The sequence below is a fragment of the Natator depressus genome, chromosome 1 (genome assembly GCF_965152275.1).
Source record: "Natator depressus isolate rNatDep1 chromosome 1, rNatDep2.hap1, whole genome shotgun sequence".
Classification (NCBI taxonomy): Eukaryota; Metazoa; Chordata; order Testudines; family Cheloniidae; genus Natator; species Natator depressus.
The window spans coordinates 220,418,270-220,434,751 of record NC_134234.1 but is presented as its reverse complement, the minus strand read 5'-3'; the positions used below and the strand labels follow the sequence as shown (position 1 = coordinate 220,434,751).

Here is a 16,482-nt window from a genome sequence, read left to right as displayed (position 1 = left end):
CAGGTGAACAGTTGTTCATAGGCATCCATTTAAAATCAACCACAAAAGAGGAACACTTTATTATGATGTCAGTTATTAATGTACTTGATATGTATATCTAAAGTGCATTATGTTACAATATATATATATGTATAGAAAGTCAGCAGCACCAAGATACTTTCACAAAATAAATACACCATTCAACAAAATAAATTATGGTAAATGTGACAATAATAATTGGCTTAGCCTTAGCAAAAAAAAGAAAAAAAAAAAGAAAAAAAATTCACAATAGCCAAATGTGCAGTTTCAGAGAGCAATGGGGAGGAGGAGGTTTTATTTTGATGCATTTACAATATTTACAGATAATAAATATTTCTAATACTTTCCATATGTTCACTATTACAGAATACTGCAATACATTTTCCAAAGATCTCAACTGAAAATTCAACGCCTCCTGCAAAGAAAGAGGGGGGGCGGGGGACACAAAGGGGGAAAAAAATTAAATTTCCCTGAAAATAAATGTTCACAAGATTAATGTAACAGTTCCACAAGTAATATAGGGTGTGCCTTGCTATTAAATAGCCCCTCTAGGAAGAGCTGATTAATAACTCTGAACTATTAGGAGTCGTCTTTTAAGTCTCTACAGTTCTTTTAATGCAATGAAAATAGCGATGCAAGGGACGGCACACTGCTTTCACACAGCTAAGTCTGTATCACCTGCAGCCGTCTACTCACAGAAGTAGGAAGAGGGTTCTGCTTCATTTAGGCCCTGATTCAGCAAGGTACTTAAGCACATGCATAAATACCACTCAAGGCTACTTATGAGCTGAAAGTTAGGCATAGTTTTAAGTAGCTTGCTGAATTGGGGCCATACAGCTCAGTTCAGAGAACAGATTTAAAAAACCCATATAAAACCAGCTGGAAAAATGAGCATTAAGGGCAAGGCTGAAAAGAACAATCAAGCCCATCTAGTAGCTAACGTGCCCATTATATTGCTTGAGCTTTGTTTCCTGTGCTGCCTTTGTGATACCATGTTTACTTTTGTCAGATACGTTCTACTGTTGTCATTTGGTCTGTCTTTACCGCTGATGGTGGACTATAAGCAACCATTGGATAAGGAATTATTTAATTGTGAGGTATGTATTTATAAAACATGAATTTTACTGTAGTACAATGTGTCCAGGTCCTGATTCTGAAGAGACACTAGCTCCATTTACAGCACAAATTAATTAAATGGTTGTTGAATTAAAGCTTTTGGGAAACTGAAATTGCATCTTTGTGAGTCCAGGAGGAGTCTAAAGGCCTGCCCCCTGAAAATATTGAGCAGTTCCTGTGAGTCTCTGAGCACCTTCAGCTTGTACCAAATTCAGTGGGAATTGGAGGCATTCAGCACCTTGCAGGATCAAGCCTTAAGGTTGGGAATTGCTCTTCTGTACTTAATAGGAGCCACTGACAGACTGGTTTTAATTCTGTAATCCTCCCCATCCACAGTGAATTCAAGAGGCTATAAGCAGTATCCCCTGCCTCCCATTCTGTATCTTATTTATATTTTGTTTTGTATTTTCCAATATTGATATTTTTCTGACAGTGAAACTGCTGGGTTTTTCCTCTCTCACTGCGTGCAGTCCATTTCTGTAATTGTATGTTGGTTCCCTAGGAAACAACTATAGGATGGAATTTGATTGGCTGTGTTGTCAGACTGATTGCCAAAGTTGTGGGTAGAGTTTCACATGGCAGACTTGTGTGGGTGTGAGACACACACAAAAAAAAAGAGGAAATTCTTGACAATTTAAGGGGTTTTTATGTGCGTAATGAAAGCAAGACTACATCTAATTTTAGGGAGGTTACACTTTTGAAAGGTTTCTTAGGAAATTAAGTACCAATAATTTAATTTAATTGGAATGGGAATATAGTTAGGAGTGCTGTGAGAAGGAAATTTTTTTAAGTAACTGGAGTGGAAGTGTTAGCATGCGTACATTTGTACTATATATAAACTAATATTGATGTACATTGTATATTAATCACACAATTAATTGTTTATATATGTGAGCGTATACTAAAAATGTAAAAAGAACAGGAGTACTTTTGGCACCTTAGAGACTAACAAATTTATCTGAGCATAAGCTTTCGTGAGCATGCATCTGATGAAGTGAGCTGTAGCTCATGAAAGCTTATGTTCAAATAAATTGGTTAGTCTCTAAGGTGCCACAAGCACTCCTTTTCTTTTTGCGGATACAGGCTAACATGGCTGCTACTCTGAAACCTACTATAGATGTGTACTTTTAAAATGGATTATGCTTTGGTTCTGGATTTAGCTTTTAGCCTTGAATTTAGAGTTCAAGGTGAACCACGATTTAGGTTTGGGTTTCATGGTACCAAAATCTTACAACTGCTTTCTGTGGTTTCTAAGCTCAAATGTCAGAAATATTGCAAAATCAACTAATTTTGCAAGACCTTTCTCATATTGGGCCACGTTCCTACCGGAACTAGAAAGCAGGTCTCTTCCAGTTTCTGTTTGGACTTGGACTCAAAATTGTGGGGTCAGGACTGCTAGGGAGAATTCGCGAGTTCAGCCAAACTGCAGTCATGCCTTCTTTCCCCACCAGCAGGGAGAGTTGTGGTAGATGAGCCCTCAAATCAGCTCTGTGCAACTGGAGGATTACATGTATACAGGGGTGATTGTCCCTGAGCCAGCTAAACTGAGTTTACAGATGTGTTATGTCGTCACTGCAGTGCAAAGTGACTCTGGTGCCCTGGAGGCTCTGGCACTCCTATCTAAAATTTGTAGGGAGAGGCAGGGGTTGGATTTGAGATGCCAATTCAGATACAGGGCATGCATATGTTTGTAAAGAATGACTTCTGTTATTAAGTAAAAATGATGATGAATTATGTCATTTCCTGAATTAAAAATAATTAAACAAAAGGTTTCAGATTTCAAGTTGACAGCTGTTTTGATTTAAGGTGTAGAAATGATAGCATCTGCCAGCTCACTTGGATAATTACAGATAAAGAGCATGTACTCGATTCTCAGAAACCAGAACTGCTGTGGGCTTTGTAAGGGAGGAATTGCAAACTCCTGTTTTATAACTTTCTTTTTTTAAAAAAAAGTTAGCTTTTATAATTAAGTATTGCAAGCATACAATCCCTTCAAGACTCTATTCCCCTACTGGACTAACATTGCAAGAAGGGTAATAATGCTAAGAGGCTAAGGCCAAAACTGTAATGTACTGTAAAGTTGAGCTTCCTTTAGGCATATAAGGACATTCGCAATTTAAAACTTAAACCGATAAAATCTATAGAATAGTCTTTTGTATTTCATTTACAGATCCCATCAGAGATAAGAGTAGTATTAAAATAAAATCCAACAATCAAATGCTTTGGGAGTTTTAGCCCCATTACTTTAGTTTCTGAATAAGTGCACATTTGAAGATAGGCTTTGTTTTTCAGCTATCCTAGCTCTATAACATTTATTGCAACTTCTGTATGTATCAAACATCTGATTACATATGCCCTGGAACAGGCCTTTAAAGGTATTTCTGTACTGCAGCAGGAAGGGGCGATTCCCAGTATGGGTAGGTAGACTCAGGCTAGCTCAGCTTGAGCTAGTATGCTAAAAATAGTACTGTGGACTTGGCAGTACTGGCAGAGACTCAGACTAGCTACCCAAGCTTGGATAGGGGTTTCGGCAGGCTTTGTCTCCAGCAGCTAGCCTTAGCGGCTGCTACTGCTATTTTTAGCACGCTAGCTCAAACAGAGCTAGCGCAAGTCTGTCTGCCCTCCCTGGGAATCACACCTCTTATCTGCAGCGTAGCCATACTCTCAGTAACAATCAAAAGCAGCGCCAGTTATACCACTTCTTCTTATTAAAGTTCTGTTAACTACTGACTTGTCATTAAGTCTAAGGCCCAATCCCAAATTTCTTACTCTGGCCTAGATAAGGCCTGGTGCTGAATGCCAGAAACTCCCCTGACCTCAATTGGCAGTGGAGGACATGAGGCACCTATCAGGACTGGTCCCATAAAGATTGAATTAAGGTGCAGCATTTTAATAAAACCCATGGTTCATGGCATCTCTCTTCAAATAATTTACTGTGAAGCAAATTGCACTTTTGTGTCCATTGAGCCAAAAGTGAAGGGGAAGAGGTGAAGGGAGAAGAGTGTTATGTGTTTTCTTTTTAAATTCTTTTTGGAATTGAATGTTTCAGTTTGCCTTCTGTACACAAAGCTGTTCAAGCTCAAATCCAGACATGAGATGTGTGCAAGCGGGCTAGCGGCTCAGGACACTTAGTAGAGAGACTACAGCTCACCATTGCCCTTAAAAACCTTCATTGTCATACATGAGGAAAACATCTCTCTCTCCAAGGGTAATGCTCAACATTTTTCAGCAGCAACGTAATTGTTTCACAAGCTGGCAGAAAGATGGAGCTGAATTAAAAAGTCCTAATGGCAGGGAAAATTTTATGGCAAAAGGCTGGTCTGCACTGTTTGCAGATATTACTAAAAGAGAAACTTTCCGTGTTCTCCCCTAAGGTTAAACAGTAAAATGAAAAACTGTAAAGTAAAGGTAGGAAAGCTGCCAAGGATCAAGGGGAAAAAAAGAAAACCTCTCCATTTTATAGATGCAGAGCTTTAAGCAGAGTTCAAAGCTTTCAGTCTGCTGAGGACCAAATGTGAGACAAAGATCTGAAACACGGATACCAAAGTAAAAACAGCGCAGGAAATTGTAATAGATGTGAGGGTCATTTCTTTGGCGAAAATAACACTTTCTGTAACCTCAGTTTCACAAATCTCTGTGATAAGTAATTTACCATAATTATTCCTGACAGAGTTGTCCAGAGTCTAGAGCAGGGTACTGGGAGTCATGAGACCCAAGTTCTAGTCCCTGCCCTGCTGGTGAATCACTGTGTGGGTCATGGGCAAGTTGCTTAACTTCTGTACCTCTGTTTCCCCAGCTGTAAAATGGGAATAACACTTACCTTTGTAAAGTGCTTTGTGGTTGCACAACATTTTGAAATGTCCTAAAAAATTTTTTATTATTATTATTATTATAATAAAATTCCAGATTTGTGTGAGGCAGAGGTAAAATCTAACAATTCCAATAAATAAACAAAATATATGGTGTGTCTCCTTGCTAAGGATAAAGCATGATTACCTTAAATTGTGATCATGTGTAGTACCAGAGATGTCCAAGAGGGGGACCCCTTCATTTCCATTCGCAGATTCTCTAGAATTTGGCCATGCTGAGCGGGTTCGCCTCTTTTTCTTTTCTTGTTCCTTGCGTTTTCCAGGCTTTGGTTTCTTCTTCTTTCCCGATGTCTTCAGGGGCTGCTCTTTGTATGTCTGAGCTTTGTTTGTCTCCTGAGTTAGGTATTTACCCTCATCTTCACTGCCACATCGGACAGGGTAGTTCTTTGTGTTAGTTGGAGGCTTAGGGTTTGGAGAAACTTCTGAAGTAGTCCGGATCTCTGCTGTGTTAACACCTTCAATGAGATTTTGAAGGAAGATCCTCCTTCGTAGATCTTGGATAGACTTCCCTTTGTCATGCAGTAGCTGATGCTCTGATACAGCTCTTTTGCTAAAAGAAAAAGAGAGCAGGGAGAAAAAGATATTTTATAATTTCATTATCAGCCAAAACTTGGCAAAACTCATCTCTCCTCTGGCAGCTGTCGCTACAGTGAGCAGTGAACCAACTTTCCAGCTCTTAGTGTACCCTGCAAACTCAGTGGTGGAGCAATTTCTTGTCAGAGTAGCTGTTCCCTGCAGAGAGGGAAAGAACCTAAGCCAGTAATAATTCTCTGTGGACCCATCACACACCACTGGACTTGTGGGTGGATTAGTCAATGCTCTGTTCTGGGAAAGCATTTCTTAATGGTACAAGGCATCCTATCTAGGCACTAAGACAAGAAAGGCGGTTGCCAAAGTTAGGGAAAGAAGGGAACCAGATAATGGAGCACTGCAGTCACATAAGAAAGGGAATAATAAACACCTGCAGTGAAATCTGAACCTCTTTTTATGCAACATCATTTTAGTAACTTTCTTCTGCCCCGTCATATACTTTAAAAAAAAATATGCACCTTACTTTTAAGTTTCAATTAGTGTAACTGCTGGTATTTTCTTTATGCCAACATTTTCAAACTTGAGTGCCTAAAATGTGAGCAACCTATAACCATATTTAGACACCGAAACAAGCAGCTTGACATTCAGAAATTGTGAGCACCTAGCAGCTCCCATTGACTTCAGCCAGTATTAAATATGGATTTAAGTGGATTTAGGAACCCGAGTTTGAAAATTTTGACCTGAATTTCTGGTGTTCTCTATTTTCTCTTGTGCACTGTGCCAGTCCATTTCTGTGGTTCCCCTCAGCCTTTTCTCTGCATCTCTGTTCCTTATGATTCTTCCTTGACATTCTTCCAAAGTTCCTATATTTGTCCCTTTTATTGCTCATTGCAACTCTGACATTTTGGTTCATTGGAACTCTTAAACTGTATCTGTTTTTGAGGAGTTGGAAAATGATTTAACTGGAAGCCTTGCCAATGGTTCATACTTGGCTAACAAGGTATGGTCATCAGAAACCTTTGAGAAAGGATGGTCCAAGATCTGTCTGGCCAATGAATAACCATGAGAAAATACACATTTTTTCCTTAATGCAGGGTGGATGCACACCTGCACTGTGAACCATGAAAGCATATGAGGTGGGATTATAGTTATGTTCCCATGACTGCTAAAACCTATAGTCCTTCGAGCTTGCTTTACCTCAGTGTGCTGAGACAGGCTATGCATCCTCTTTTATTGTATCAGGGTGCTACCCGTGATTGGACTCATGCTAACCAAAGAAAATGAATTAATTGCCTTGCCTGTTGCACAGTAATTTTGTCTGTAGCTAATGCAGTTTCTGAATATGGATGAGCAGGGAGAAGACCGATAACTGTCTGAGAGACTATTCACCCCAACTATCCTACTATACTGTGGAGTTTCAAAATGTGGTGTGGTATAACTATACACCAAATGCTTGAGCAAGGTCTGTAATTTGTTACCCTCAGTCCCTTCTGAGCTGGCTGCCATATGTTGTGGACTTCCAACGTAGTCAATGCTAGAGCTCTTTGGAAGTTAGCAGCTTCATGTAGCATAAGTTTATGAGAGCATCTCCTTTGCTTTTTATCCATGTAGATCTGCACACACGGAGTTTTTGGTTCAAATGATCCCAAATCTCAAAGTGAAATTCAGATCAAAATGCCAGCTTGTCCCTAGCTCCACAATAACACTATGAATTGATCATGATTTTGCTGCAAAACTATATATTGGGTATATTTGCTCAACACTGGGCCTAGATTTGCTCAAAAGAGTTGAGTAAATCTTTTGCTAAATGTTCTCTGAGTTTCAAGAAACCTGTAGGCAGGTGAGTTTCAGAGAATTTGTGATTTTTGTGCAAGTAGATCATACTCTTCTATTGAACACCTCTAAGCAAAAATAACATGGCCTGATACTGAGCTGGTGTAAAGGGGCACAGCTTAATTCACTTCTGTGGAGCTGCAATCATTTACACTGGCTCAGGATCTGGCCTATCCGAAAAGATACGTAATCATCCATTCTGCCAAACTCCTCCTGTGATGCTACTCCAATCCCTCTAATGGCCTATATCAGGTACATACCCACAGTCACTCTGATGCTCTGTCTTGTACACCTTATTTCATAGCAATAACCAGCAAAGGTTGACTACTAACTACCTCCTTGCTTAGCTCAACCTGATTTGCAAATGTCAAATGTTAAAACCAGCACCTTGCACTCATCTGACTGTGGCAAACTTCTGTCATGTTTCTCAATCTGTCCACTGTGACTCACTAAACTAAAGAACTGTATTTTCCCAGGATGCTTTCATGGGAAATGTAGTTATCATTCCACTCTCCTAGTTTATAAAAAGCATACAAAATCTTAGTGCTTTACTGAGTTTAAAATAGTATGCCTCATGTGAAAAGCTTTCCTACTGTCTCTTATAAACTACCAGGGATAATTGCTTTTATCACAGAGAACACAAAGCTGCCTTAATCCTCTACTGTATATTTAGTCAATTTACTCACTGTTACAAAATCTTGAATCTTAAAATCTTGTTATTAAGGACTCTTGATTGAAAAGCAATTCCATTTTACATAGATAGTCTAAACCTAGAGTACACACAATACAATCAAACATCATTACAAGACCCACTTCTTATATTAGTGTAGATTTCCATTACAATCCATGAATTGACATGAGAATGGATGCAGTGCCCGGAAAGGGCGGGTTTCAGTTTAAATGTCTGTCTGATATTTAGCATGCAAATCTGGCCCCAAACAACATTCTGCTGTTCCACGTGACTGTATAATATTACATAGAGTTATATTTCACATGACTCTTATTACCCAGCCAGACTTGAAGATTACATTTTGTCTCCCAGTTTCCTTTGGGAAATTTATGTTTCACAATATACAAAGTGAAAAATATGTGGCAAATATAAATCTCCTCCCCCCATTACTAACCCCAACCTAGCCGCTCAAGTAACTCCTTTGTTTGTAAACCCAAGGAAAACAACTTGCTGAAGAAGGTTCATGTATGGAAGTCCTTTAGAGAAGTGTCCCATAACACAGGTATCAACAATGTGATGAAAAGTCCCCATCTTTCCCCTCCCCCCTCCTCCTCATTCACAGTAAGGAAAGTGGTGGGCTCTTGAATATGTATATTCAGTTACTGGGATTAGTTATATATGACAAATAATATATTTACAAGAAAAATGTTGTAGTATTAGCAAGCAACACAGTTAGGAAATATTAGGATGTTAGGGTTAGGATGACCCACTAGAGGTCCCTTCCATCCTTCTGTGAAATATGCTTCTCATTGAAAGGAAAACAGTCTGACCCCAAACCAAATGCAGTAAATGTTAAGCTAACATGTGGGTAAGCACTTCTGAGAGAAAGATGTAGATCATGGTTTCTGTTTGCCCAAAGTGCCCAGACAAATTATTGTATACAAGAATGTTCTATATACATGTGTAGCTAACTAGTCTTATGTCTCATTATGGGAAAAAAAGTACTTAGGCTTAAATACTATGAGTCCAGGACTTGTGAACATTCTGATTTCTAAAATGTTACCTTTGGGTGACTATTCCCACCCCCCTCCCCCCAAGTTCATTCTTCTTAGAAAGTTTTGTTCACTTTTTTTAAACTTGTGTCAGTAGCAAAGAGTCAACTTTCTGTCTCAGTTTTTTAAAATTAAATAATTAGTTATTGAATCATTATCGTACTTTGTTCATTTGGGGCCTGATCCAAAGCTCATCTAAATCAGTGGAAAGATTTCAATTGGCTCTGGATCTAGCCCTTAGGGAGGTATCCTGCAAAGGGCTGAGTGCCTCCAGCTCTCATTAACTCCACTGGGAGTTGAGGGTGCTCAGCCCATCTCACAAGTGGGTGCACAGTTTATGCTAAAGGAAAAATACTTGAAACAAACTTGGAGATGTGGTGATGCAATGTCTAGGCATGCTGATAAAAATATCTAATTTCTCTTTGAGTCATTGCTTGTTTTCCAGAAACTTCTTTAACAGCTAAAACATTTAATGGGCCCTGCAATCTGTACTCAGGCAAACTTCCCATTGGTTTCAATGGGAGGTTTGCCTGCATAAGGACTGCAGAATGGGGCCTATGATTTAGCTCTGTTTGGCTATAATAATGTGTCTAATTTCATCCACTACTGATTTAAGCCTTCCCTGGAAAACTATGTCTATACTTGAGGCGAGTTATTATCCATTAGCTCTAGGAATGGTTTGTGGTGATATTAAAACAGGGTGTATGTTTGCATGTGGTGTTAGTGTTTGTGCTGTACCCACAAACAAAACTACATGAATGCCACTGACTGACAGCTAAATGGTTTCTTCAGTGCATTTTACATGCTATACAAAAAGGGAATCAAGAAAAGCTTTTTGACAATTTAGCACCTATTTTGTCATCACATGATTTGGAGGGTGGAGGAAAACAGGAGGGGATGTATTTAATCTTGACATATATAAGTACTGGACTCAAAAAGATAACAGGAATGTCTTGTCAAATCTTAATTTAAGCAAAAGTTGGCTCAGTTCCAATTCAAAGATTCTTAGCCAAGGAAATAGAGTATTTAATTGTGCTTTATTTTTTACGTACATGAATCCACACATGGATTCTCTGCACAGCTGAAGAGAATAAGAAGGTTTCAAAACAAAAAATAGTTCCAGGGTAGTTTGCAGCAGTGCAAACTAGCAAATGTTAATAGGAAGAAATACACTGTAGCTTTATCATCAGTACAATGAATGCAATTTGCCCTAGGAGGTTTTGGTGCCAAAGTTCAGACAAGTCTCAAGTCATTTCACTTAGGGGGATTTATTTGCTTTTCAAATGATAATAGAGGAAATGATATATGGAACACTGGTCCTGAAATACATACATGAGCAGTTATAAGGAAACTCTTCTGAAGTTGATTAAATGCACAGTATGTGACACTTTCCTCTAAACATTCTTGACAGGGTTTTCTAATTCTCTCTCTCTCTCTCCAGTCTGACTCTTGCTTCTGAAGGGGATAGAAACGTCAAGTCTTGTCAGCTGCCTTTTAAGCCAGTGTTCAGCTTGAAGTGTCCCCTCCCTAAAATATCTGGTACAAATCAGTCACCTAAATGTCTACAGCGAGTAAGTAACATAGCTACATGTGTAGGCTATTGATCTAGATCACTTCTGTGGTTTCTTTTCTGGACTTAGCTTACAATACAGTGATATCTATGTTCATGATTACTGGAGGAATAAGAGGGTCATTTCCTGAGCAAAATATCTGAAATCAGGTTATCATCTATCTACAAAATGCTTCTGTCTCCAAGTCAGTTATTTGACTCCAACTGATGAAATTATTGCAAAGTGGCACAAGTCCAAAGGAAATATTTCGATATTTAAATTGTACTATCTTCCGCAGCTACCATAGCTTTTTAGTGAGCGAGCAATACCTGTACTGGATCTACACCAATACAGACATATTGTCATTCCAGTATATAATCTACACTTATTCGGTACAGTATGGTTCCAAACCCCTCTCATTTGTCTGTCATGGTGTGTGAATAGATGTCGATCTACATCCAACCACCCATATGTTTTGCTGTCTTATATACACTTCGGCTCCTCAGGTTAAAGCACACATTCTTACCTGAGTGTCTTATACAGTCAGGGGGAATTGAAAAGTGCTGTCAATCCCTTGTGATTCATTAAAGTGGGTGGGCATATAAACTGTTCTTTCTCTATTGCTTAACCAAAGCTACCTGGTGCAGGTACTTCTGAAGCCGCTCCGGTGAAGAACTCCGGCAGGTAACAGAGAGGCGCAGTTGCTGGAGCGCTTAGAGCACACAGGGAGCCCGGTTGCAAGCTGTAACCTTATGGCAGATGTACACACACAGACAGATTTCTCACACCTTCCCACCCCACTGATCAGAGTCAGAAAGAAACTTACAGTCTGCGGCTTGTCCCTTCCACTGATCTCCCATAACAGGGGACAGAATAACTCAGCAGGAAGACTGCGAAACTCCAATGCTGGAACAGTTTCGTGAACATGGTATCCCCTCGGTCTTGGAACCTGCAACGAAAGGAAAATGAGTCCAGTGGTACATACTCCGGCTTCTTTCTAAAATAGCAGCTGCGGCGGACTACACAACCTCCTCCGAAGTTGAAAAAGAAAAACAAACTTTCTTGACTCCCGGCAGCTCTCACTTCTTAGAGATCAGCTGCTCCCAACTTTGTGAGCGCGCTCTCTCGCCCTCTCTCCAAAAATAACCACAGGCAATTCCTCTCTTAAATACTAATAAAAATGAACTGGTTTGTATATGGATCGGGCGAAGGAGTGTGTTTACATGTCTCCCATAGCGATCTTTAATTAATCTGGCAAGCTGCTATCTCAGGGGTTTGTGTTACAGGGCAAACCCTCTTTTCAGCAAGGGGGGAAAAAGTTCCTCAGCTCATTTCCCCCCCCCCCACCCCCCAAACCAAGAGTATTTTCTTCTCTGAACAGATGGGGAGAGCGAGAGACAGACAGACTTGTATATACATCCAGCCATTATACCTCTTCTAAAGCCAGGTTCAGGTCTTGCTGCTTCCGGGACGTTTGGGTCCACACTGAGGAAAGGAACCTGAACTCAGGCAAAGCGTGTGTCGACTATCCGGAAAGCCCGAGAGGTCTAATAGGAGCAGGAGCAGAAGCAGCAGGGAAGGCTTAGGGGCTGGAAAGCATGCTTGGCTGTGCAGGTTGGAGCAGAGCTGGGGCTTGGAATGTTCACACGCTCCGGAGGCAGCCGCTGGGAAACCTGCTGGAGGAGTCAGTGGCTGCAAAGAGATGGCGCCCTAGGAACATGTGCAGAGGGCGCCCAGCACGGGATACCAACAGCCAGAGAGAGAGAGAGAGATTTCACCCCTCCCCGGGATCGGGATCAAGAGAAGCAAACACCCGACCATAAAACGCACATGCCAACCCAGCAGTCACATCCCCCGAAAGCAGGGTTGGTTTCTCTCCCTTTCCCCCCACTGGGCCAGCAGCGTGTCTTCCCTCCCGCAGCACGCTGCAAAGGAGGTGACTCTCCCAGGGGGACACTTCCAGATCCAAATGAGATTAACGGTGCCTTGCCTTTCACATCACCTACCGTCCTTTACTGCCGTCCACCTATTCCCTGGAGGGCTGGTTCCTAACGATTGCAAGTGTACGCTAGCCAGGGGGCCACACACACTCTGTGGACACGGAAGCTGCTGGCCAGGAGAAAGTAATACTCGTGGAGCGTTTCTCCCCCTCCTTTTTCAGCGAATGGCCCAACTTGGGTGTCGAAGGTAGCTGTGTCACTGTGCCTTGAAGTGAGAGGCTGAAAGCACCGCGGTGCGCCCTTCATTTGCGAGACACAGCTTTGGTTCGGAGCAGTAGTTCTTGCTTTCCTTGCTCCTCAGCACAGCTGTGAACAGCTGGCGCCCGTCCAGAACCCCTCGTACATACTTTCTAACCCGTTGCCAGCTGACGGGTTTATACCCTTGGTGGCCTAGCTGCTCTTTCTTCCCGCCAGGGAGTTCCAAAACCTGGTTAGAAATAAGTCACCTGGGAGAACCGCCTCACACGCTCCCACTTCAATCAGACATCATCACCCCAGCTGAGTGAACAACAGCATTTTCCATCACACGGAAACACTTATGTAAAACCAAAGGTAACACAATCCATCCCTTTCTACAGCCCAGTTGCGCAAGGAACTGCCCCGGGCTATTATGAGGTAATCGATACTACAGTGACTATATATAGAAAACTCTGTTTTTCTGAATGTTGTAAATAAAATAATTTGTATCTGACACAGTTAGCTTCTGAGGATCTTTATAGCACCCCAGGATTGTCTCTCTCTGTCTCACTCCGCCTTTTAACATAGTGGGGGCGTTATGCTGTAGAAATAAACATTTGGGGTATATGATCCGAATTTAAGTAGCACCCTGATAGCGTAATGTGCTCAGATCCCCAAACCACCGCAGCATGAAACTTTGTATACAGCATCCAACGACCTCCCCCTGCCCCCACCTCCTCTGATGGCTGCGATTTTGCATCACTTCTCAGGGTTTGTTTTTCAATGCTTCTTTAAACTTCTTCCTTGTTCAGTTTACCTTTTTACCAAAGCCCTCTGGTTTGGAGTTTAAGGATTTCCACAAACGCATAGAACGGGCAAGTTAAACCTGCTCGCATGGTACAAGAGATACCACCATCCCCACCACTAGGAGTCGATCCACAGAAGTGTTCACTGATTTATTATACATTCTTTCCAAGCTGCTTCACAAGTCTTAAGGTAACACTTAGATATTTTTTAAAATATAAAAATACCTTTTCTATAGCAAGTTAAATTACAAATAGACCATTTTATACCTGCAGGTTGTTTTACATTAAAAACGATATTTGCTTCCATAATAAAATAGCTAAACTACTTTGCCAAGTTTCATACCACACGAGCAAATAAAACCGAAAAGAAAAAGGGCTGAAATTGAAATCATGCTGGAAACATTAAATGGCTTATGCTGTAAATAAAGTCACTATACACTTGGTAGGCTATAAATTAAAATGTATAATAAAGGCTACTTTGATTTACATTGCCCTTTCCACTAATTAAACAATAATTGTGACCCACCCCCGCTCCCAAACACACATAAGTCTACTGCTGGTGTTAATGGCAAAACATCTATCACATATTTTTAGAATTTCCTCTCCCCCACAAATTATAAAAAAAAAAGTCCTCATACAGACTCAGGAAAAATAAATAGCCTTTATAAACTTGGAATACTGAAGTTTCCTCACAATTTATTACTTCACCTTTTCCTTGAGTTACAGTCTTCTGTGCCTTTCAGAGATCACCCTGGCCAAAAAAGAGGTTGATCTTCTTAGCAATCGCTTCCACAACTAGTTTCTATCTTTTTTTTTTTAAAGTGAAATAAATCAAAATGAAAATGACTTTAAAAAATCCAGCCCTAGGAGCTTTTATTCTGCACCTAACATATTAAAGTAAAAAAGAAGGGTTTTAAAAGCAGGTGCTTCCTTCCCTTGTTGCTCTTGTTATTATCAAGGAACAGGAGCTTCTCCTCTTAATATATAGAGAGAGAGAGACCCTTTTCCCGGTACTGAAAAGAATAACTCGTGACATCATAGCCTACCTTCCCATTTACTGAGTAATCATCCCTGCTTCAATGGGGCTGGAAATACATGACTTAGATCCTAGGGCTCCTAAAGTTTTGTTACTGCTCAAAGAAGGGAGAAGTGCCAAGAAGGCTTGGTCTTTAGCAAGACATAGGCAGGCACACACTATGCACCTTTTAGCACATAGCAGGACTAGGAGTCGCTGGTATCTGGCATGGTTCTGGCTGAGTTATGTGCCACCTACACGAATGCCTAGCCCGTGAGCAAATTCTAACCTCCCCCAGTATCGTCCCATCCCAACTTTCAGCCCTGTCTTGCAGCAGCGCTGAGAGGAAATTTTGTGAGTGTATATGTCTGGCTTCTGCCTCCTTCCTCTCTTAAAGTTATGCTGAGCGTCTGTTCCTGCCTTCTGTGAGGAGCCATCTATTAAAAAGTCTATGATACTGAATGATTTTCGATCTCAGGAATGTTCTTTATCTCACTGGCATTTCGTGTTGAAATCCATCCCTTCCGAGAATGTGGCTTCGCAATATACAGTGGATGCACTTTTATGGCTTGCCTTAGGACAGCGGACCCAGGTTTATTCAGAACAATAAACACCCAGATCTAATGATATAGCATAGACCTAGGCAGGAATGAAAGAGGCTGTTATAAGCACCCCACCAAAGACCCCGTGAAAATGACCAAAGGATAGCATCTGAGTAACCTTTGCCTGTGCTCCAGGAGGAAATGCCAGCGCAGGGGAGAGCACACCTTTACATTTCATTTGTTTGACTCTTACCAGGGAAAAGGTAAGCTGCAGGTCTAAGCAGCAATTCAGTTTTTTCAGGCAACGAGGAGAGATAAAATGAGAATTTTAGGCAGAGCATTCAAGCCATCCTGAAAAAAAGCGTCTCTAGCTAACCAGCTAAAACCCCAGAGACAGCCAAAGCCTTTTTTGTGCACAAATCTTATCACATTTAATATATAGATATTTCTCCTTCCCATGTCAAAGACAAACGTTTGGAAAGGTGCTCTTGTATAATGCTGCTTGCCCATGTCTCGATTTTCCATGCACATAGACATAAATCAACTTTGCTAAGAAGAAGTTGCCCTGCGAGTATTGCGAAGAAAACTGGTATCCTGGAAGAAAAGTAACTGTTGCAGTTTAGTCACTTAATTACTGAGGTGTGGAAAAGGTCCATAGCCTGGAAAAGGGTGGCTGAGGGAACCCACTTACTAGGGGACTGCCTCGTCTCTTCTTTTTCTTTTCTTTTTTTTAATGCATTTTGGGGGGATATAGAACCATCTCCCCAGCGTGGAGGGGGACAGTCGCTTTGAGTAAGTTTCCCCCCTAATAAAGCTCAGGAATGTACTTTCAATCAGACTCAAAGAACTTAAGAAAACAGGAGGGACAGGTTCAGTTAATATGATTTGAGTTATAATTATACCCCTGAAGAAAGAAAGGAAAGAAAAAGCGCTGATACCAGTCTTTAAAGACATGGTAAATTAGGAGCGTTACAAGCTTAACAGCCTTCACCTTTTGGGTTTGAAGTTCAGCCCATTGCCTCTCATTTTATTCACAGCTTTGTCAATTTTCCCTGCCAGGAATCTATAACCTCAGTTGCACTCATACAGGGCGTCAGCTTGGATGAGGGGGTTAAATCTTCCTATTCTTTCCCGGGTGGAAAAATATGTGGAGATCAGCAATATCTATTCATGCGGACAGTTTGACAGGCTTTGGGGGGGGGGGGGGGAATCGAGCGTTAGACCAAGGATTTGCTGGCTCCATTCCGCAAGAGAGAGAAATTCTCCAAGATTTACAAAAATATACACGTAATGTGTGTCAAAG

At 41.0% G+C, this 16,482-nt stretch overlaps 1 protein-coding gene across 5 annotated transcripts; it reads right to left on the bottom strand.

Annotated features, from left to right (window-relative positions):
• Window positions 1-271: 271 nt before the first annotated feature.
• On the bottom strand, window positions 272-14,912 carry PTHLH (parathyroid hormone like hormone). 5 transcript variants are annotated; one of them, XM_074948854.1, is made up of 5 exons: window positions 12,646-13,149; window positions 12,072-12,312; window positions 11,466-11,588; window positions 5,131-5,553; window positions 275-433 (listed from the first exon to the last, which is right to left on the bottom strand). In XM_074948854.1, exons 3-5 carry the CDS (start codon window positions 11,564-11,566, stop codon window positions 424-426), a joined length of 534 nt encoding a protein of 177 aa, XP_074804955.1. In that variant the 5' UTR covers window positions 11,567-11,588; window positions 12,072-12,312; window positions 12,646-13,149; the 3' UTR covers window positions 275-423. The 5 variants fall into 5 exon arrangements, with proteins under 5 accessions (XP_074804973.1, XP_074804963.1, XP_074804955.1 ...); XM_074948872.1 differs by lacking the exons at window positions 12,072-12,312; window positions 12,646-13,149 and adding an exon at window positions 14,316-14,912 and having other exon boundaries at window positions 272-433; XM_074948862.1 differs by lacking the exon at window positions 12,072-12,312 and having other exon boundaries at window positions 274-433; window positions 12,646-13,150.
• Between the last annotated feature and the right edge of the window lie 1,570 nt (window positions 14,913-16,482).

Coding starts and splice junctions, on each gene's coding strand:
- PTHLH (XM_074948872.1), bottom strand. CDS start 11,566: ATGTTCACGAAACTGTTCCAGCATTGGAGTTTCGCAGTCTTCCTGCTG. Junction 5,554..11,465: donor GAAGGGACAAGCCGCAGACT/GTAAGTTTCTTT, acceptor TTTTTCTTTTAG/CAAAAGAGCTGTATCAGAGC.